This window comes from Nerophis lumbriciformis, linkage group LG16, assembly GCF_033978685.3.
Source record: "Nerophis lumbriciformis linkage group LG16, RoL_Nlum_v2.1, whole genome shotgun sequence".
NCBI lineage: Eukaryota > Metazoa > Chordata > Actinopteri > Syngnathiformes > Syngnathidae > Nerophis > Nerophis lumbriciformis.
This window is the reverse complement of record NC_084563.2, coordinates 41,608,186-41,631,045: the sequence shown is the minus strand read 5'-3', so window position 1 is coordinate 41,631,045 and position 22,860 is coordinate 41,608,186. Positions and strand designations below refer to the sequence as shown.

The window sequence follows — 22,860 nt, the reverse complement described above, 5'->3', positions numbered from 1 at the left end:
AACGACCCCCTGCTGTGCTGCTCCGGGAAATGTAGTGTCACGGACCCCCTGTTGAAGACCTGTAATTAATACAGCATTCTATTTTTGCAGGTGCCTACATCCGGACGAGCTTCTTATTATGTTTCCTACAGGAGAAACGTATTCATCCAAATCAAACTTCCGAAATATTCCCTGCCAAAGGTAGGTTCCGACTAAGTTAACCGAGTAACTGCTTCAAGTTTTAATTCCACAGTTTTACACAAAAACAGTGAAGTTGGCATGTTGTGTAAATGGTAAATAAAAACAGAATACAATGATTTGGAAATCCTTTTCAACTTATATTTAATTGAATAGACTGCAAAGACAGGATATTTAATGTTCGTTTTTTTTTGCAAATAATCATTAACTTGGAATTAAATGGCAGAAACACATTGCAAAAAAGTTGGCACAGGAGCATTTTTACCACTGTGTTACATGGCCTTTCCTTTTAACAACACTCGTTTGGGAACTGAGGAGACCAATTTGGAATTATTTCCCGTTCTTGCTTGATGTACAGTTTAAGTTGTTCAACAGTCCGGGGGTCTCTTTTGTCGTATTTTATGCTTCAAAATGTGCCACACATTTTCAATGGGAGGCAGGTCTGGACTACAGGCAGGCCAGTCTAGTACCCGCACTCTTTTACTACGAAGCCGCACTGTTGTAACACATGCAGAATGTGGCTTGGCATTGTCTTACTGAAATAAGCAGGGGCGTCCATGAAAAAGACCTTGCTTGGATGGCAACATATGTTGCTCCAAAACATGTACGTACCTTTCAGCATTAATGGTGCCTTCACAGATGTGTAAGTAGGGATGATACTCGAAACCGATTTTCCCGGTTGTTCGATAGGAAAAGAACCGAGTCCTCGGACTCGAATCCCTTTTTGAGAACCGGTACCCGTTATCGAGACCACTATAGTAAAGAAAAAGAGTTGGTTCTTTATTCGAATCCCGTCCCGACCAGAAATGCCCCGTGGGACATCACAAGAAATGACGTCACGTAGCTCAGTCATTAGGCGCAGATAGCGAAAGCAGGAAAAACAATGGACCGGAAAAAGCGCTCCAAGGTGTAATAAAGTTCAAAACAAAATGCATAATCCAATGAATAACTTTACTGAGAGATTTGAGCAGGGTACAAACACATGACGGACACTTTTACGACCAACCGGAAACATAGCAACCAGGCTAGCAACGCACCTCCTTTACGGCAGCTGTCGCAACGTTCTTAAAGCAACCGTAGCACATACATATATATACAACATATATCTCCCTTTTTTAATTTCTGTTTTTCTTTCCTTGTAAACAAAACAAAATCACACTGTATATGTGTTGTCTGTCTAATTATAAATAATGCACACGAGGCGTGTTGGCTGAGTTCTTGACATTTACTCTCACAGCGTGCTCATAACCTCATTCTTAGCTGCCGAGTGGCGACATGCAACAACACTTTTCGGGGCTACCACGCATGCTCGTCACTCCCGTTGCATGCTGGGTAGTGTAGTTGTTATATTCCCTAGCTCATAACATCACATCTTTCCCCCTATAAAGAAATAATGTTAACTCAATAAAGTGTATTTCTTTTTTTAGATTTAAATTTGAATTTTTTAGCATTGTAACCACATTTGCAAACAACTTTTCACTTCATAGAATTTTCTTTCAATAAAGAAATAAAGTGCAAAATTGTCAAAGCATCATAACAAACAGTTATGTCAAATAGCAGCAGAATTGCACTTTTTGGAGAGCTGTATTATTTTCAGTGTTGTGCCCAAGGGACTGATTTTATTTAACACTATATTATTATTTATACACCTATAGTGATCACAGAGACAGATTGTTTTTGTGTTACTGTATACATTTGTTTTTCTGAAAAATCCCACTTAATATACTTTGGGTAACAACAGTCAATATTTATTTATTTTATTTTTATTTTTTTAGAGGGGTAACAGTCAATATTTATTTATTTATTAGACTTTATTTTTTTCTTATATAATACAAGTGAGCTTTTGTTAAACCAAATATTGTGTGTTTTTTTCCATATACAACAACCTATCTGGACTCGATAAGAGAATCGATAAGGAATTGGTTCGATAAGAGGATTCGATAATAGGCTCAAACTCGATAATTTCTTATCAAACATCCTCCCTATGTGTAAGTTACCCATGCCTTGGGCACTAATACACCCCCATACCATCACAGGTGCTGGCTTTTGAACGTTGTGCCTAGAACAGTCCGGATGGTTCTTTTCCTCTTTGGTCCGGAGGACACGACGTCCACACTTTCCTAAAACAATTTGAAATGTGCACTCGTCCGACCACAGAACACTTTTACACGTTGCATCAGTCCATCTTAGATGAGCTCGGACCCAGCGAAGCCGGCGGCGTTTCTGGGTGTTGTTGATAAATGGCTTTCGCTTTGCATAGTAGAGTTTTAACTTGCACTTACAGATGTAGCGACCAACTGTAGCGACTGACAGTGGTTTTCTGAAGTGTTCCTTAGCCCATGTGGTGATATCCTTTACATACTGATGTAGGTTTTTGATGCAGTACCGCCTGAGAGATCAAAGATCATGGGCATTCAATGTTAGATTCCATCCTTGCCGCTTACGTGCAGTGATTTTTCCAGATTATCTGAACCTTTTCATGATATTACGGAGCGTAGATGGTGGAATCCCTAAATTCCTTGCAATAGCTCGTTGAGAAATGTTGTTCTTAAACTGTTCGACAATTTGCTCACGCATTTGCTCACAAAGCGGTGACCCTCGCCCCATCCTTGTTTGTGAATGACTGAGCTTTTCATGGAAGCTGCTTTTATACCCAATCATGGCACCCACCTGTTCCCAATTAGCCTGTTAACCTGTGGGATGTTCCAAATAAGTGTTTGACGAGCATTCCTCAACTTTCTCGGTCTTTTTTGCCACTTGTGCCAGCTTTTTTGAAACATATTGCAGGCATCAAATTCCAAATGAGCTAATATTTGCAAAAAATAACAGTTTCTCAGTTCGAACGTTAAATATCTTGTCTTTGCAGTCTATTCAATTGAATATAAGTTGAAAAGGATTTGCAAATCATTGTATTCTGTTTTTATTTACGATTTACACAACGTGCCAACTTCCCTGGTTTTGGGCTTTGTAATTGAGTTCAAAATCTTACATTTATGTTTATTTCTGGAATATTTATGATGATCTCAGATACAAACAAATATGTTTCTAAAACGCCTAAAACCATACTAACCACCCCCCTCTGGTCTTAACTCCTCCAATCTCTCCCTGCTCGCTGATAGGATTTACACATTGTCAGCACAGATGAGAAGCAGGTATTTGCGGCCGTGCAGGAGTGGAACCAGAATGACACCTATAACCTCTACCTGTCTGACACTAGCGGGATCTACTTCACTTTGGCCATGGAAAATGTCAAGACCACGAGGGGCATAGGAGGAAACCAGATGCTGGATTTGTATGAGGTAAGCTACTTTTTGGTTATAAGTGCGAGGAAAGTTCTGATTGATTCAATCTACGTGTGTTGGCTGCTTGAATATTCTATGCTAGAACTTTGTTGTTAAACTTGTTCTTTATCAAGATATATCAATATTACTGAGCTCTCATTATTGTTTATCTTATGCAGGCATGTAAAAAAAGTCCCCAAAAACGTGGAAATTTGCGTTTTCAAACTTTTCGCGTCAAAATATCACTTCCGCGTTTTTTTTGTAAAATTGGATATTTCACCAAAAAATGATGACATGGTACATGTACATGTCAAAAAGACAGCCAAAAGAGGTTGGTGGATGAGAATAAATCTAAAGATAAAATGTAGTGTAGAATTGCACCCATTTGCTGGAAATGTAGTCTTGATTTTAAAAATTTTCTTTCGCGGCTTGCGTGGCAGCATGTTGTGCTGATCGAAATGTTCCTTTTTTTTCTTCTTAAAGATGCTCACATGCCTCCTTATGTCTGGTTTAGGCTAATACGTGTCCCTTTGTGGGAGGGTTCATATTCAGTAGTGTGTATAAGAGTGTTTCAGTAGTGTATGAGAGTGTTTCAGGAGTGTGCATGAGTGTTTCAGTAGTGTATGAGAGTGTTTCAGTAGGGTGTGTATAAGTGTTTCAGGAGTGTGTATAAGAGTGTTTCAGTAGTGTGTATGTATATGAGTGTTTCAGTAGTGTGTATGAGAGTGATTCAGTAGTGTGTGTGAGAGAAAAACATTTCAGTTGTTTATGTGAGTGCATTCCAGTAGTGTGGTAAAGAGTGTTTTTGTAGTGTGTATAAGAGTGTTTCAGTTGTGTGTAAGAGAAAAAACATGTCAGTTGTTTATGTGAGAGCATTGCAGTGGTGTGTATATGAGTGTTTCAGTAGTGTATGAGAGTGTTTCATTTGTGCGTGTGAGAGAAAACAGTGCAGTTGTTTATGTGAGAGCATTTCAGTAGTGTGTATACGAGTGTTTCAGTAGTGTGTATAAGAGTGTTTCAGTAGTGTATGAAAGTGTTTCAATTGTGTGTGTGAGAGAAAAACATTTCAGTTGTTTATGTGAGAGCATTTCAGTAGTCTATAAGAGTGTTTCAGTAGTGTGTGTGTGAGAGAAAAACATTTCAGTTGTTTATGTGAGAGCATTTCAGTAGTGTGTATTAGAGTGTTTCAGTAGTGTATATGAGAGTGTTCCAGTAGTGTGAGTGAGAGAAAATAGTTCAGTTGTTTATGTGAGAGCATTTCAATTAGTGTGTACAGGAGTGTTTCAGTAGTGTGTGAGAGAGAAACATATTTCTGTTGTTTTTGTGAGAGCATTTTAGAAGTGTGTATAAGAGTGTTTCAGTAGTGTATGAGAGTGTTTCAATTGTGTGTGAGAGAAAAAACAATTCAGTTGTTTATGTGAGAGCATTTCAGTGGTGTGTATTAGTGTTTCAGTAGTGTATAAGAGTATTTCAGTAGTGTCTATGAGAGTGTTTCAGTTGTGCGTGTGAGAGAAAACATTGCAGTTGTTTATGTGAGAGCATTTCAGTAGTGTGTATAAGAGTGTTTCAGTAGTGTATGAGAGTGTTTCAATTGTGTGTGTGAGAGAAAAACATTCCAGTTGTTTATGTGAGAGCATTTCAGTAGTGTGTATTAGTGTTTCAGTAGTGTATAAGAGTATTTCAGTAGTGTCTATGAGAGTGTTTCAGTTGTGCGTGTGAGAGAAAACATTGCAGTTGTTTATGTGAGAGCATTTCAGTAGTGTGTATAAGAGTGTTTCAGTAGTGTATGAGAGTGTTTCAATTGTGTGTGTGAGAGAAAAACATTCCAGTTGTTTATGTGAGAGCATTTCAGTAGTGTATATAAGAGTGTTTCAGTAGTGTGTGAGAGAAAAACATTTCAGTTGTTTATGTGAGAGAATTTCAGTAGTGTGTATTAGAGTGTTTCAGTAGTGTGCGAGAAAATAATTTAGTTGTTTATGTGAGAGCATTTCAATTAGTGTGTACAGGAGTGTTTCAGTAGTGTGTGAGAGAAGCATATTTCAGTTGTTTTTGTGAGAGCATTTTAATAGTGTGTATAAGAGTGTTTTCGTAGTGTGTGATAGAAAAAACATTTCAGTTGTTTATGTGAGAGCATTTCAGTGGTGTGTATAAGAGTGTTTCAGTAGTGTATAAGAGTATTTCACTAGTGTGTATGAGAGTGTTTCAGTTGTGCGTGTGAGAGAAAACATTGCAGTTGTTTATGTGAGAGCATTTCAGTAGTGTGTATAACAGTGTTTCAATAGTGTGTATAAGAGTGTTTCAGTAGTGTGTATGAGAGTTTTTCAATTGTGTGTGTGAGAGAAAAACATTCCAGTTGTTTATGTGAGAGCATTTCAGTAGTGTGTATTAGAGTGTTTCAGTAGTGTATATGAAAGTGTTCCAGTAGTGTGTGTGAGAGAAAATAGTTCAGTTGTTTATGTTAGAGCATTTCAATTAGTGTGTACAGGAGTGTTTCAGTAGTGTGTGAGAGAAACATATGTCAGTTGTTTTTGTGAGAGCATTTTAGTAGTGTGTATAAGAGTGTTTCAGTAGTGTATGCGAGTGTTTCAGTATTGTGGAGTGAGAGAAAAACATTTCAGTTGTTTATGTGAGAACATTTCAGTAGTGTATAAGAGTATTTCAGTAGTGTATGAGTGTTTCAGTAGTGTGGAGTGAGAGAAAAACATTTGTTGTTTATGTGAGAACATTTCAGTAGTGTATACGAGTATTCCAGTAGTGTGTATGAGTGTTTCAGTAGTGTGTGAGAGAAAAACATTTCAGTTGTTTATGTGAGAGCATTTCAGTAATGTATGTAAGAGTGTTTCAGTAGTGTGTATAAGAGTGTTTCAGTAGTGTGTATGAGAGAAAAATATTTAAGTTGTTTACGTGAGAGCATAGTAGTATATGTCAGAGGTAATTCTGAATAATGTCCCTAACGGCCCTTCGCAGGTTCATGCCTCCATTTAGAGTCCATATTCAGACCACTCTCCAATCCCTTCCCTCCGGGGATGTTGAAGTGTATGAAATGTAGTGTGAAGGAAAAAAAAAACTGCTGTCCTCCTCAGTGGTCCGTACCTCACCAAGCGGCTGCCACTTTTCAAATTCACCATTTTAGCGTGGTTGTTTGAAACAAAGATATAAAATTCCCCCATGGTCACAAGCAGGAAAATGAAGAAATATTGCCACCCATGGCTCCTCTCAAAATGTCTGTCTTCTCCTCTGTCCCAGGAGCAGTAAATGTGTCGCACCCTTGCGGAAAAGAGCTGTCTGTAATGTGTGTGCTACTATGTGTGTGATTTTAAAACTGATTCTTGATAATTATATAATACTTAGTATGCAGAAATATGATGGGAAGCTGATTATACAAATTTCTAAGTGTACAATACAAAGGTCCTGGGTTCGATCCCGGGGATCGGGGTCTTTCTGTGTGGAGTTCGCATGTTCTACCCATGACTGCGTGGGTTCCCTTCGGGTACTTCCTCCCACCTCCAAAGACATGCACCTGGGGATAGGTTGATTGGCAACACTAAATTGGCCCTAGTGTGTGAATGTGAGTGTGAATGTCTGTCTATCTGTGTTGGCCCTGTGATGAGGTGTACCCTGGACAAGTGGAACCATGCCTGCCCAGTCTGAGAACCCGGAAAGTCGCCTGCCAAAAAGGCAGGTTGATTACTTAATCAGGCTTGCAGGATGACCTCCACCCCAGATCACACCTCACTCCTACCCACTTCTCCAAAGTGGGCTGGCTCAGTGTGGAGGACAGAGTCAATCAACTTGCACTGAGCCTAGTCTATAAAATTCACCTCCCTGATACCGAAGTACATGTCAAACTACTTCCATAACGTAAATGACCGCCATAACCACAACACCAGGGGGAGCTCCACAAACCACGTCAAACCCATATTCCGATCTAACAAAGGTCTTAACTCATTCTCCTTCTATGCCACATCAATATGGAATGCGGTCCCAACAGGTGTAAAAGAAAGTGCATCTCTATCCCCCTTCAAAACCGCACTAAAAGAACACCTCAAGGCAACTACAACCCTAGACTAACACCCTCCCCCCACCACATCCCACCTCCCCGGATTGTAAATAATCACATGTAAATAATCAAAAGTATATACTTGTTCTTATGCTTTCTGAGCTCACTATGTTCACTGTTCGCTGTAAATATCCTACGAAGTCAGACCTACACAGTTACAATGTCCATTTCTCAGATTATATAATTGTTGATGACTTAAGTGCTCATATCCATCCATCCATCCATCCATCCATCCATCTTCTTCCGCTTATCCGAGGTCGGGTCGCGGGGGCAGCAGCCTAAGCAGGGAAGCCCAGATTTTTCCTCTCCCCAGCCACTTCGTCCAGCTCTTCCCGGGGGATCCCGAGGCGTTCCCAGGCCAGCCGGGAGACATAGTCTTCCCAACGTGTCCTGGGTCTTCCCCGTGGGCTCCTACCGGTCGGACGTGCCCGAAACACCTCCCTCGGGAGGTGTTCGGGTGGCATCTTGACCAGATGCCCGAACCACCTCATCTGGCTCCTCTCTATGTGGAGGAGCAGCGGCTTTACTTTGAGCTCCCCCCAGATGGCAGAGCTTCTCACCCTTTGTCTAAGGGAGAGCCCCGCCACCCGGCGGAGGAAACTCATTTCGGCCGCTTGTACCCGTGATCTTGTCCTTTCGGTCATAAACCAAAGCTCATGACCATAGGTGAGGATGGGAACGTAGATCGACCAGTAAATGGAGAGCTTTGCCTTCCGGCTCAGCTCTTTTTTCACCACAATGGATCGATACAGTGTCCGCATTACTGAAGACACCGCACCGATCCACCTGTCGATCTCACTCGTGAACAAGACTCCGAGGTACTTGAACTCATCCACTTGGGGGAAGGGTCTCCTCCCCAACCCGGAGATGGCACTCCACCCTTTTGCGGGCGACAACCATTGACTCGGACTTGGAGGTGCTGATTCTCATCCCAGTCGCTTCACACTCGGCTGCGAACCGATCCAGCGAGAGCTGAAGATCCTGGCCAGATGAAGCCATCAGGACCACATCATCTGCAAAAAGCAGAGACCTAATCCTGCAGCCACCAAACCGGATCCCCTCAACGCCTTGACTGCGCTTAGAAATTGTGTCCATAAAAGTTATGAGCAGAATCGGTGACAAAGGGCAGCCTTGGCGGAGTCCAACCCTCACTGGAAACGTGTCCGACTTACTGCCGGCAATGCGGACCAAGCTCTGACACTGATCATACAGGGATACTATAATATATTTTTGTCAAAAGACTGACTAAAACTAAATGTTAAATTGCTATCAAAATTAACACTGCATCAGAGTGGCCTAGGCTCTTTTATACCTATCATATTATTGAACCAATCCAAAGCGGAGTGATGGCCAATCACAGGTGGTGGAGGTGTCTGAGGCAAACTCATGAGAGAGTACGTTGTTAGTACCTGACCTTTGTGGTCGTAGTTGCTCACGGAGTAGCTCGTTAGCTGTGGTCTTTATTGATATCCTTAATTTAAAAAAGTGAGTGACAACGCGAATGGGAGTGAGCAGAAAGCAGTGCCATACTTCTCCTGGAAAAGTATAAGCACTAAAGTCAACAGCAACACTGGAGTAAACATCCACCCTTACAGACACACACATACACAAACTCAGGTTACTTGTAGGCAGAAAAGTAACTCCTTTGTTCTGCTCCTTGTGCTCCTTTTGCTGCTGTAGTAATGTGAATGTTTACTTCAGTGTTCAGGTTGACATGTTCTGCAGGTGGTTCTGACATTGACACACAATAGATGTGATATGAGGCAGAAGAAAACAATGTCTCTGCCACCGTCCCAGATAGATGTATTTTCTACTCTCCTCCCCTTTTTGTCTCCTGTCTCCATTTTAACTGGGCATAGCTGAAGAGTCTTTTGTAAGTCACGCTGGTTGCTTCTGAATGATCATTATGTTGCTGCATAAACGCTACATGTGACTCCCTTGTGTGGTGTTCGGGTCTGTGGGACCCGTTTTCATTTTTTATTAAAAGAAAAATGATGCAGCATCGCGTGGACATCGGGGGCGGTACCTCTGGATTGGCAGACCGGGGTGGTGGTTCCTCTCTTTAAGAAGGGGAACCGAAGGGTGTGTTTTAACTATCGTGGGATCACACTCCTCAGCCTTCCCGGTAAGGTCTATTCAGGTGTACTGGAGAGGAGGTTACGCCGGATAGTCGAACCTCGGATTCAGGAGGAACAGTGTGGTTTTCGTCCTGGTCGTGGAAATGTGGACCAGCTCTATACTCTCGGCAGGGTCCTTGAGGGTGCATGGGAGTTTGCCCAACCAGTCTACATGTGCTTTGTGGACTTGGAGAAGGCATTCGACCGTGTCCCTCGGGAAGTCCTGTGGGGAGTGCTCAGAGAGTATGGAGTATCGGACTGTCTGATTTTGGCGGTCCGCTCCCTGTATGATCAGTGTCAGAGCATGGTCCGCATTGCCGGCAGTAAGTCGGACACGTTTCCAGTGAGGGTTGGACTTCGCCAAGGCTGCCCTTTGTCACCGATTCTGTTCATAACTTTTATGGACAGAATTTCTAGGCGCAGTCAAGGCGTTGAGGGGATCTGGTTTGGTGGCTGCAGGATTAGGTCTCTGCTTTTTGCAGATGATGTGGTCCTGATGGCTTCATCTGGCCAGGATCTTCAGCTCTCGCTGGATCGGTTCGCAGCCGAGTGTGAAGCGACTGGGATGGGAATCAGCACCTCCAAGTCCGAGTCCATGGTTCTCGCCCGGAAAAGGGTGGAATGCCATCTTCGGGTTGGGGAGGAGATCTTGCCCCAAGTGGAGGAGTTCAAGTACCTCGGAGTCTTGTTCACGAGTGAGGGAAGAGTGGATCGTGAGATCGACAGGCGGATCGGTGCGGCATCTTCAGTAATGCGGACGCTGTATCGATCCGTTGTGGTGAAGAAGGAGCTGAGCCGGAAGGCAAAGCTCTCAATTTACCGGTTGATCTACGTTCCCATCCTCACCTATGGTCATGAGCTTTGGGTTATGACCGAAAGGACAAGATCACGGGTACAAGCGGCCGAAATGAGTTTCCTCCGCCGGGTGGCAGGGCTCTCCCTTAGAGATAGGGTGAGAAGCTCTGTCATCCGGGGGGAGCTCAAAGTAAAGCCGCTGCTCCTCCACATCGAGAGGAGCCAGGTGAGGTGGTTCGGGCATCTGGTCAGGATGCCACCCGATCGCCTCCCTCGGGAGGTGTTTAGGGCACGTCCGACCGGTAGGAGGCCACGGGGAAGACCCAGGACACGTTGGGAAGACTATGTCTCCCGGATAGCCTGGGAACGCCTCGGGATCCCCCGGGAGGAGCTGGACGAAGTGGCTGGACGAAGTCGCTGGGGAGAGGGAAGTCTGGGCTTCCCTTTTTAGGCTGCTGCCCCCGCGACCCGACCTCGGATAAGCGGAAGAAGATGGATGGATGCAGAAACTGGCAGAGAAATTTTCCGTGCAACGTTCATATTGTTATTACTCGGCCAGCGTTTGTAGGTCTGATGGACCCATTGCATTTTGTGGCTTTTAATGCCTCACAATCAAACACTTTTATGTTAAAATACTGAACATATGTTTACCTTATCCCAATAAACATCTGTTCAGTATTTTAACATAAAAGTGAAAACACACAATGCAACGGGTCCATCAGACCCACAAACGCTGGCTAAGTAAGTTAGCCAGCCACTTTTGCCGTCCATATAGGTCCGCTCCTGGTGACACCTATCTGCATTTTGCTTACCACAAAATGTAATTCAGGCTAGTGTATGAGTGAAATGTTTTTCCTAACCTCTGAGACGTTTCCGACAACATTTTGCTCGGAGCAGCTGGTGACGAGTACTACTTGCCTTCATTGTCTCCTGTGGCATTTACTGCTTGTATAAACCACCGACTCTCATTTTAGTCCACTGCTTTACAAAGCCAGCAGGTACAGCCGCTCCACTTTATCGTCAGTGTGTGTGGCACAATAACAAAAAAAAGGAAAACGTTGGGCAGGGATTGTGGGAAATGTAGTGTTTTTATGTAACTTTCACAGGAGACTACAACGCTGCAGACATTCTGCGCAGATTCCACTTCGCCCACAGCGCGCCGGAGTGTGTGAGCTTATAATAAACACGCCGATATGATTATTGACAGAAACAACAATACCGATATGACTGTGGAGGGGGGCGTGGACTGCGGGCCTGCCGCGGAGCGGGGTGTGCAAGGACCGGCCTTGAAGACAATGGCCGGTGAGTAGATTACCCAGCTGGGCCTTGTTATCTAATCACCTGTCGCCCTTATTAGGAGCAGCCGGGATGAGAGACGGGGGTGGGAGTTGGAGTTGGAGACAGAGAGCACAAACAGAAACCTATTGCTGGAAAGCACACGATACTGGCGTGCATGGCAAATAAAATATTTGATTCAAACTGTCTACCCGGCTCCCGAAGATCTGTCGGCGTCAGGAGAACCCACCTCACATATTGCCGCCCAAACAGATCTTCGGGAGCCCGGTAGACAGTTTGAATTAAATGTTTTATTTGTCATGCACGCCAGTATCGTGTGCTTTCCAGCAATATGTTTCTGTTTGTGCTCTCTGTCTCCAACTCTCTGGGTTTAACATGGTTTGTGGAGCTCCCCCTGGTGTTGTGGTTATGGCGGTATGAAGTAGTTTGACATGTACTTCGGTATCAGGGAGATGTAGCGGATTTTATAGACCAGGCTCAGTGCAAGTTGTTTGACTCTGTCCTCCACCCTGAGCCAGCCCACTTTGGAGAAGTGGGTAGGAGTGAGGTGTAATCTGGGGTGGAGGTCTAGAAGTAATCTGACTAGGTTGTTCTGGGATGTTTGGAGTCTAGATTTGAGGGTTTTTGGAGGTGCTAGGGTACCAGGAGGTGCATGCGTAATCGAAAAAGTCCACGCCCCCCTCCACAATGACATTTTTAGGGCAATATCGGCTGACATTATTGCTCAATCAATATTTGTATTGGTTATCGGAAAATCTCTAAATAAGGGCAGCACGGTGGAACAGGGGTGAGTGCATCTGCCTCACAATACAAAGGTCCTGGGTTCGATCCTGCGCACGGGATCTTTCTGTTTGGAGTGACGTTGACTGGAGATGTTGTTTTAGTGCTGTTTTGAAGGAGGATAGAGATGCCCTTTCTTTTATACCTGTTGGGAGTGCATTCCATATTGATGTGGCAAAGAAGGAGAATGAGTTAAGACCTTTGTTAGATCGGAATCTGGGTTTAACGTGGTTTGTGGAGCTCCCCCTGGTGTTGTGGTTATGGCGGTCATTTACGTTAAGGAATTAGTTTGACATGTACTTCGGTATCAGGGAGATGTAGCGGATTTTATAGACCAGGCTCAGTGCAAGTTGTTTGACTCTGTCCCCCACCCTGAGCCAGCCCACTTTGGAGAAGTGGGTAGGAGTGAGGTGTAATCTGGGGTGGAGGTCTAGAAGTAATCTGACTAGGTTGTTCTGGGATGTTTGGAGTCTAGATTTGAGGGTTTTTGGAGGTGCTAGGGTACCAGGAGTTGCATGCGTAATCGAAAAAGGCTACGCCCCCCTCCACAATGACATTTTTAGGGCAATATCGGCTGACATTATTGATCAACCAATGTTTTTATTGGTTATCGGAAAATCTCTAAATAAAGGCAGCACGGTAGTACAGGGGTGAGTGCATCTGCCTCACAATACAAAGGTCCTGGGTTCGATCCTGCGCACGAGATCTTTCTGTGTGGAGTGACATTGACTGGAGGTGTTGTTTTAGTGCTGTTTTGAAGGAGGATAGAGATGCCCTTTCTTTTATACCTGTTGGGAGTGCATTCCATATTGATGTGGCAAAGAAGGAGAATGAGCTAAGACCTTTGTTAGATCGGAATCTGGGTTTAACGTGGTTTGTGGAGCTCCCCCTGGTGTTGTGGTTATGGCGGTCATTTACGTTAAGGAATTAGATTGACATGTACTTTGGTATCAGGGAGATGTAGTGGATTTTATAGACCAGGCTCAGTGCAAGTTGTTTGACTCTGTCCTCCACCCTGAGCCAGCCCACTTTGGAGAAGTGGGTAGGAGTGAGGTGTAATCTGGGGTGGAGGTCTAGAAGTAATCTGACTAGGTTGCTCTGGGATGTTTGGAGTCTAGATTTGAGGGTTTTTGGAGGTGCTAGGGTACCAGGAGTTGCATGCGTAATCGAAAAAGGCTACGCCCCCCTCCACAATGACATTTTTAGGGCAAAATTGGCTGACATTATTGATCAACCAATATTTTTATTGGTTATTGGAAAATCTCTAAATAAGGGCAGCATGGTTGTTAAGGGGTGAGTGCATCTGCCTCACAATACAAAGGTCCTGGGTTCGATCCTGCGCACGGGATCTTTCTGTGTGGAGTGACGTTGACTGGAGGTGTTGTTTTAGTGCTGTTTTGAAGGAGGATAGAGATGCCCTTTCTTTTACACCTGTTGGGAGTGCATTCCATATTGATGTGGCAAAGAAGGAGAATGAGTTAAGACCTTTGTTAGATCGGAATCTGGGTTTAACATGGTTTGTGGAGCTCCCCCTGGTGTTGTGGTTATGGCGGTCATTTATGTTAAAGAATTAGTTTGACATGTACTTCGGTATCAGGGAGATGTAGCGGATTTTATAGACCAGGCTCAGTGCAAGTTGTTTGACTCTGTCCTCCACCCTGAGCCAGCCCACTTTGGAGAAGTGGGTAGGAGTGGGGTGGAGGTCTAGAAGTAATCTGACTAGGTTGTTCTGGGATGTTTGGAGTCTAGATTTGAGGGTTTTTTGGAGGTGCTACGGTACCAGGAGGTGCATGCGTAATCGAAAAAGGCTACGCCCCCCTCCACAATGACATTTTTAGGGCAATATCGGCTGACATTATTGCCCAACCAATATTTTTATTGGTTATCGGAAAATCTCTAAATAAGGGCAGCACGGTGGTAAAGGGGTGAGTGCATCTGCCTCACAATACAAAGGTCCTGGGTTCGATTCTGCGCACGGGATCTTTCTGTGTGGAGTGACGTTGACTGGAGGTGTTGTTTTAGTGCTGTTTTGAAGGAGGATAGAGATGCCCTTTCTTTTATACCTGTTGGGAGTGCATTCCATATTGATGTGGCAAAGAAGGAGAATGAGTTAAGACCTTTGTTAGATCGGAATCTGGGTTTAACGTGGTTTGTGGAGCTCCCCCTGGTGTTGTGGTTATGGCGGTCATTTACGTTAAGGAAGTAGTTTGACATGTACTTCGGTATCAGGGAGATGTAGCGGATTTTATAGACCAGGCTCAGTGCAAGTTGTTTGACTCTGTCCTCCACCCTGAGCCAGCCCACTTTGGAGAAGTGGGTAGGAGTGGGGTGGAGGTCTAGAAGTAATCTGACTAGGTTGTTCTGGGATGTTTGGAGTCTAGATTTGAGGGTTTTTTGGAGGTGCTACGGTACCAGGAGGTGCATGCGTAATCGAAAAAGGCTACGCCCCCCTCCACAATGACATTTTTAGGGCAATATCGGCTGACATTATTGCCCAACCAATATTTTTATTGGTTATCGGAAAATCTCTAAATAAGGGCAGCTCGGTGGTAAAGGGGTGAGTGCATCTGCCTCACAATACAAAGGTCCTGGGTTCGATTCTGCGCACGGGATCTTTCTGTGTGGAGTGACGTTGACTGGAGGTGTTGTTTTAGTGCTGTTTTGAAGGAGGATAGAGATGCCCTTTCTTTTATACCTGTTGGGAGTGCATTCCATATTGATGTGGCAAAGAAGGAGAATGAGTTAAGACCTTTGTTAGATCGGAATCTGGGTTTAACGTGGTTTGTGGAGCTCCCCCTGGTGTTGTGGTTATGGCGGTCATTTACGTTAAGGAAGTAGTTTGACATGTACTTCGGTATCAGGGAGATGTAGCGGATTTTATAGACCAGGCTCAGTGCAAGTTGTTTGACTCTGTCCTCCACCCTGAGCCAGCCCACTTTGGAGATGTGGGTAGGAGTGAGGTGTGATCTGGGGTGGAGGTCTAGAAGTAATCTGACTAGGTTGTTCTGGGATGTTTGGAGTCTAGATTTGAGGGTTTTTGGAGGTGCTAGGGTACCAGGAGTTGCATGCGTAATCGAAAAAGGCTACACCCCCCTCCACAATGACATTTTTAGGGCTGACATTATTGCTCAACCAATATTTTTATTGGTTATCGGAAAATCTCTAAATAAGGGCAGCACGGTGGTACAGGGGTGAGTGCATCTGCCTCACAATACAAAGGTCCTGGGTTCGATCCTGCGCACGGGATCTTTCTGTGTGGAGTTTGCATGTTCTCCCGTGACTGCGTGGGTTCCCTTTGGGTACTCCGACATCCTCCCACCTCCAAAGACATGCACCTGGGGATAGGTTGATTGGCAACACTAAAAAATGGCCCTAGTGTGTGAATGTGAGTGTGAATGTTGTCTTGTCTATCTGTGTTGGCCCTGCGATGAGGTGGCGCCTTGTCCAGGGTGTACACCGCCTTCCGCCCGATTGTAGCTTAGATAGGCTCCAGCAACCCCCTGCTACCCCGAAAGGGATAAGCGGTAGAAAATGGATGGATGGAATCGCTAAATAAAAAAGTATGCATTATTTCTGAATAAAATGTGTATTAAACATGCCCGTGTTGAAATCTAGTTATTTTGGTTAAAATATGTTTTATTGTAAAGACAATTGAGTGATTGCCCTTTGAGTAATAAGAGAAACTTTTTGTCATGGGAAAATTGTTTAATTCTTCTGGTTGATACTTGTTTACTTTAAACGATGTCTTGTTCACTTCCGATACGATACCGATAATAGAGACCAGAGATTGTCTGCAAATGCCGATAATAATCTGACACCATATCAGCAAGAATTATAGTGCATACTTGAACTATTTTGTAGTATGGAATGTTAGAAAAGGTTTGGCCAAGTGAAATGTGTCAAACAGTACAATAGTAGGTATGAAAACACTAACCTTGTGGCAAATGACTGCTATATAACAGCGCATAACAGGAACTTAACATCACAAAGAGGAAAGCCCATGAAAATAGGTTACAAAAGTTATTTAATAAGAAGCCAACAAGTGCAAAAACAATAATGTTTGTGTTGGAGGAGTTGTGAATTAGATACACCTGCAGTCTGCAGGTGTACATAATGTTGTGGCCCTGCAGTCATTCACAACTCCTCCAACACGAACATTATTGTTTTTGCACTTTTTGGCTTGTTATGAAATAACTTTTTTAAATAGATTCAATCTTGCACGTGGAAAGTTTAAGTGTGGGCTTTAGTTGATATAACAATTCTACGGCGGGGGTGCAGGAGGCGGGATTACTGGAGCCTCAGCCAGTGTGTCTTTTGCAGCCGTTTTATGATCGCTCAGCTCAAGAAATACGTTACACACATACAGTTGTTGACAAAATACACTGTACATTATATACCTCAGCTAACTAAACTATGGAAATGTATAATATAGTTCATATAGCAATACGGTCTCACTGCACAGCAGGCCAGCAGTTAGCCGAGTCCGGAATCCATGTTGAGGCACTGAGGGACGTGCCTCAACTGGCTGCTGATCACCGCACCGTCTCTTCTCAGTATTTGAACGGCAAATGTGAAAATTCAGCGATTTTGAATAAAAATAATCTAAAACTGGTGAAGTTAAATGGAAAATAACTTTATAGTATAATCACTGGATACATACAACAATTTAATATTTATTTTTTTATTTTTACATTTTTTTTCTTTCCATGATGGCAGGTGAGGCGGGGCCTCACCTCTAGTGACTGCACGTCACTGGATCTTAGTACCCTATTTTTCGGAGTATAAGTCGCACCGGAGTATAAGTCGCACCTGCCGAAAATGCATAATAAAGAAGGAAAAAAACATATATAAGTATAAAACTATGAAAAAAACTGTGACTTATAGTCCGAAAAATACAGTATATTGGAGATTTTATTCTTTTATTTATTTTTTTGCTGATATCAGTTTGGGAAATCCTGTATGGGGGGGAATACACTTAGATAGTCATTACGTTACATTTAATAATCGATTCGTAGCACCCCGAATCGAAATATAATTGAATTCTGAGGTGCCTAAGATGACACAGCCCTCATGTTTGTAAGTCTTTGTAGCTCTTCCATCATCCAGGTCCTGGTAATGATCTCTGCCCTCGCTCTTCCCAGAACAACACATTCAGGGAAAAAAAAAACATGCTTAATGAGGTTCTCTGCCATGGGCTCTGGACTTGTAATGACCTTGTAAGCGTGCCCGGCAGCTACTGTAGGCGTTTAAATCAACATTCATAGGTAGGTAGTATACACATCTTTTCCACACGTTCTCTTAACGTATTCTAGTTTATCACTTTGAGACTGGCAGGTGTGACGGATGTGAGGAAAGTCTATTGACATGCAACATTATCAGTGCTGTGGTTAATAATACGGCAATTGCTTTTTTTCCCCTTCTCACGATGTGCACGGTTGGCCTTTAAATCGTATGCGTGCATCTTTTGTAGTTAAGGCATTCCACCTGTAAAGATTTAGATTTACAGTATGCCATAAAACTCTTGACATTTATTGCTGGATTTTCTTTATAAACTGCACTTTGCACAATAAAGGTTGCACCGTTAGAATTGAGCTCTAATCAGATTAGTTAGAAAACAAAGGTATAAAAAATAAAACTATTTCAATGGGTCATAATAGGATTTGTTTCTACATTTAAAATACTTCCTTGTGGTCTACATAATATAAAATGGTGGTTATTTGGTCAGAATGTTGCATAGATGATGTTTTACGGACCATCCTCAAATCACCTTCTGGGCGGTCTTATTTACGTGTTTTAAGTCCTCAAAGGCTTATGTCATACTTGCCAACCCTCTCGGATTTTCCGGGAGACTCCCGAAATTCAGCGCCTCTCCCGAAAACCTCCCGGGACAAATTTTCTCCCGAAAATCTCCCGAAATTCAGGCGGAGCTGGAGGCCACGCCCCCTCCAGCTCCATGCGGACCTGACTCCGCTTTACCACAATATAAAGAACGTCTACAGTAAAGCAGTCCGTCTGCCGTAAACAGCAATGTTGTGACACTCTTAAACAGGACAATACTGCCATCTAGTGCATTTGATGAAAGCACTTTTGTGCGTGCCACACAGCAATGCATAATCAGAGAGGGTGTTCAGCATGGTTAGAAAGATAGTGACAGAGAATAGAGCAAGGATGGACAATTCAACCCTTAACTCAACAATGAGTAGATGAGTGTTATGTGTGTGTATTGAATGAACGTGTGTAAATAAATGAACACTGAAATTCAAGTATTACTTTTTTATATATATATATATATATATATATTTAAATATGCAATTTTTCTTATTTAAACGGGGATAGCAGGTCCATTCTATGTGTCATACTTGATCATTTTGCGTTATTGCCATATTTTTGCTGAAAGGATTTAGTAGAGAACATCGACGATAAAGTTCGCAACTTTTGGTCGCTAATAAACAAGCCTTGCCTGTCCCAAAAGTAGCAGACGAGTAGCGTGACGTCACAGGTTGTGGAGCTACTCACATCTGCACATTGTTTACAATCATGGCCACCAGCAGCGAGAGCGATTCGGACCGAGAAAGCGATGATTGCCCCATTAATTTGAGCGAGGATGAAAGATTCGTGGATGAGGAAAGTGAGAGTGAAGGACTAGAAGGCGGTGGGAGCGATTCAGATAGGGAAGATGCTGTGAGAGGCGGGTGGGACCTGATATTCAGCTGGGAATGACTAAAACAGTAAATAAACACAATTAGCCACAACACAACCAGGCTTATATTTAATATGTCACAAATTAATCCCGCATAACAAACACCTCCACCTTCCCGTCCATATAACCCGCCAATACAACTCAAACACCTGCACAACACACTCAATCCCACAGCCCAAAGTAGCGTTCACCTCCCCAAAGTTCATACAGCACATATATTTCCCCAAAGTCTCCAAAGTTACGTACGTGACATGCACATAGCGGCACACACGTACGGGCAAGCGATCAAATGTTTGGAAGTCGCAGCTGCATGCGTACTGACGGTACCGCGTCTGCGCATCCAACTCAAAGTCCTCCTGGTAAGAGTCTCTGTTGTCCCAGTTCTCCACAGGCCAATGGTAAAGCTTGACTGTCATCTTCCGGGAATGTAAACAATGAAACACCGGCTGTGTTTGTGCTGCTGCAGTAGGCCGCAATACACCGCTTCCCACCTACAGCTTTCTTCTTTGCTGTCTCCATTGTTCATTGAACAAATTGCAAAAGATTCACCAACACAGATGTCCAGAATACTGTGGAATTTTGCGATCAAAACAGACGACTTAATAGCTGGCCACCATGCTGTCCCAAAATGTCCTCTACAATCCGTGACGTCACGCGCAGACGTCATCATACCGAGACGTTTTCAGCAGGATATTTCGCGCAAAATTTAAAATTGCACTTTAGTAAGCTAAGTATTGGCATGTGTTGCAATGTTAAGATTTCATCATTGATATATAAACTATCAGACTGCGTGGTCGGTAGTAGTGGGTTTCAGTAGGCCTTTAAATGTTATGACTCTTTGGTATAGTTGCAAGTGTGCAATACAGCCCCTTGAAAATAACACTATGAAATGAAGTTGTGTCCAGAGCTATTTGGATAATAACCTACCTTAGACTGAATTCAAATAACACAATCAATCTTATTTTAAAAATAGGATTTTAGAGGTTTCGGCATTGCAGCTATTTTATGCCAATGCGGTAACAAATTGCAATAAGAGCTATTTAATAGAGAGTCTTTTAAAAGTATTTGGACAAGAGAAATCATTGTGAATATAACCATTATTTTGCATTTACCATATTGTTCAGACTACAAGACGCACTTAAAATCATTAAATTTTCTCAGAACTTGACAGTGCGCCTTAAAGCCTAATGTACGGAATATGTTTGGTTGTGCTAACCGACCTCAAAGCTATTTTTTTTGGTACATGGTGAAAAGATAAGTGTGACCAGTAGATGGCAGTCACACATAAGAGATACGTGTAGACTGCAATATGACTCAGGTAAACAACACCAACATGTTATATGTTCCATTGAAAATATAGAACATTACACACGGTTCTCAAAAATCTATCAAAATGTTTTAATACGACTTTGGTAAGCTATGAAGCCGCACCGCTTGATGGATTGTACTGTGCTTCAACATACGAGTAATATTATGGTGTGTGTATAAGGTAAGACATATTACCTGGCATTTTGTTTCGCAATATTATGCAAAAGCAACTTCTCTTACCCTCTGGTACCTGCTGATCTGTATTTGGGATCTGCATAAGTCCTGAAAATTTGCCGTGGTCGATAAGTTTCTTCTTTTTCTCTATCTTCTTGTTATCGGACAATCATCCTCCGCTGTTGCCATTTCTAATATAAAGTACTGTAAAGTTCTTACTTATATCTGTCAGTAAACTCGCCATAAAAGTACTAAAACATACCGGTGTAGTGAGTTTACTTTATTCACCCAAGGAACTTTAGTTATTAGAGAGTTCCTGTCGGACGGTTTTTCACGGGACACATTTCCAGTGTCCTTATTGCACTAGTGAGCCACGGATGAGGAGATGCTGCTCCGTTATTGATTGAAGTAAAGTCTGAATGTCATTAAAACAGTTAGCTCCATCTTTTGACACCTCTTCCACTCCCGTCCTTGCACGCTACACCGCTACAACAAAAATGACGGAGAAAAGACATTGCCGAAGGTGAGCCACGTACTGTGAATAAGACCACCCACAAAACGGCACATCCTGAAGCGACTGTCAGAAAGCGGCTTGAAGATGATCTGTAAAACATAATCTATGCAACATTTTGATCAAAGAACCACAAGGAAATGTTTTACATTAAAAAATAATAATATGACTCCTTTAATGCGCCATATAATCCGATGCGCCTTTTGTATGAAAATAGACCTGTTTAGACCCGCAATGCGCGCCCTATAATCCGGTGCACCCTATGATCCGGAAAATATGGTACATGTAATACTTTGCTGTCAATGGAGCCATAGTCTTGTAGTCTATTAGTACCTTAAGCAAACTACAAAAGCACTCTGCGATTGAAGACCTCCCGATAGTCCTGAAATCTTGTTTCTTATCCCGTGTCTGACGTTTCCTGAAAGTTGAATCCAAATGTTGCCAAAGCTTTTTGAGTTAACCGTAATGGAACCGTTGTCATTGTGGGTGGAGGCGGACCGCTCGTATACACACACTGAAGTAACCAAGGAGGAATCAAAGCTGAATCAGATCACGAGTCAGTTGAAGACTTCAATGACACTATAGACAGAAATCCCAAAACAAGGTTCCTTGAGGGTTTGACAAAAGAGGAAATAATCAATATTGTGTCAAATGTAAATCCAAGACCTCAACTGATTGTAACGGAATTGATCTGGAAATGATATTAAAAAAAAATGGTTATTGTTGATGGTTTTCTCTAAACCCATACATTTGTCTAAATATGGCCAAGGACTTAGACTTAGACTTCCTTTTATTGTCATTCAAATGTGAACTTTACAGTACAGATAAGAATGCCATTGCATTGCATTAGCTCATGGTAGTGTAGGATAAAAGAGCGATACGGTGCAGATATAAATAAATAGATTACTGTAAAGATAAATATATTGCACTTTTGCATATGCATCCACGTTTATGGATGTATGTTATATTGTCTTTATATTTCAGCCAGTTAATCAATTTTTGGGAGGAATTGAGGGGATTATTCCAATGCGTTCAAGAGTCTTACGACCTGAGGGAAGAAGCTGTTACAGAATCTGGAGGTTCTGCCACGGAGGCTGCGGAACCTCTTTCTAGAGTCCAGCAGTGCCCTGGTCAGGCAGCGGCTTTTTGCGATCTCCTGGATAGGAGGAAGAGGAGTCCTGATGATTTTTTCCACCGTCCTCACCACTCTCTGGAGAGACATCCAGTCTGAGGCACTGCAAGCTCCAGTCCAGACAGAGATGCTGTTGGTCAGTAGGCTCTCTATAATGCCTCTGTAGAAAGTGGTGAGAATGGGGGGAGGGAGCTGTGCTCTTTTCATCTGACGCAAAAAGTGCATGCGCTGCTGAGCTCTTTTTACAAGAGCTCCGGTGTGTAGGGACCAGGTTATATTGTCAGTTATCTGCACCCCCAGGAACTTGGTGCTGCTTACCATCTCCACCGCTGTGCCGTTGATGAAGAGTGGAGTGTGGCTGGATTGGTGTTTCCTGAAGTAGACGATAATCTCCATGGTCTTGTTGAAGCTCAGGACCAGGTTGTTGGTTCTGCACCAGTCAACCAGATGTTTCACCTCCTCCCTGTAGTCCATGTCGTTGTTGTCACGGATGAGGCCCACTACTGTAGTGTTGTCCGCATACTTCACA

At 43.1% G+C, this 22,860-nt stretch overlaps 1 protein-coding gene across 2 annotated transcripts in view; it reads left to right on the top strand.

The window, feature by feature from the left end:
• sorcs3a (sortilin related VPS10 domain containing receptor 3a) overlaps window positions 1–22,860 on the top strand; it is an 850,680-nt gene that overhangs the window by 615,339 nt on the left and 212,481 nt on the right. For both annotated transcript variants that reach the window (XM_061977170.2, XM_061977173.2), the window contains exons 8-9: window positions 91–180; window positions 3,297–3,476. In XM_061977170.2, the coding sequence (XP_061833154.2) occupies window positions 91–180; window positions 3,297–3,476 (270 nt within the window). The remainder of the gene's footprint in view (window positions 1–90; window positions 181–3,296; window positions 3,477–22,860) is intronic.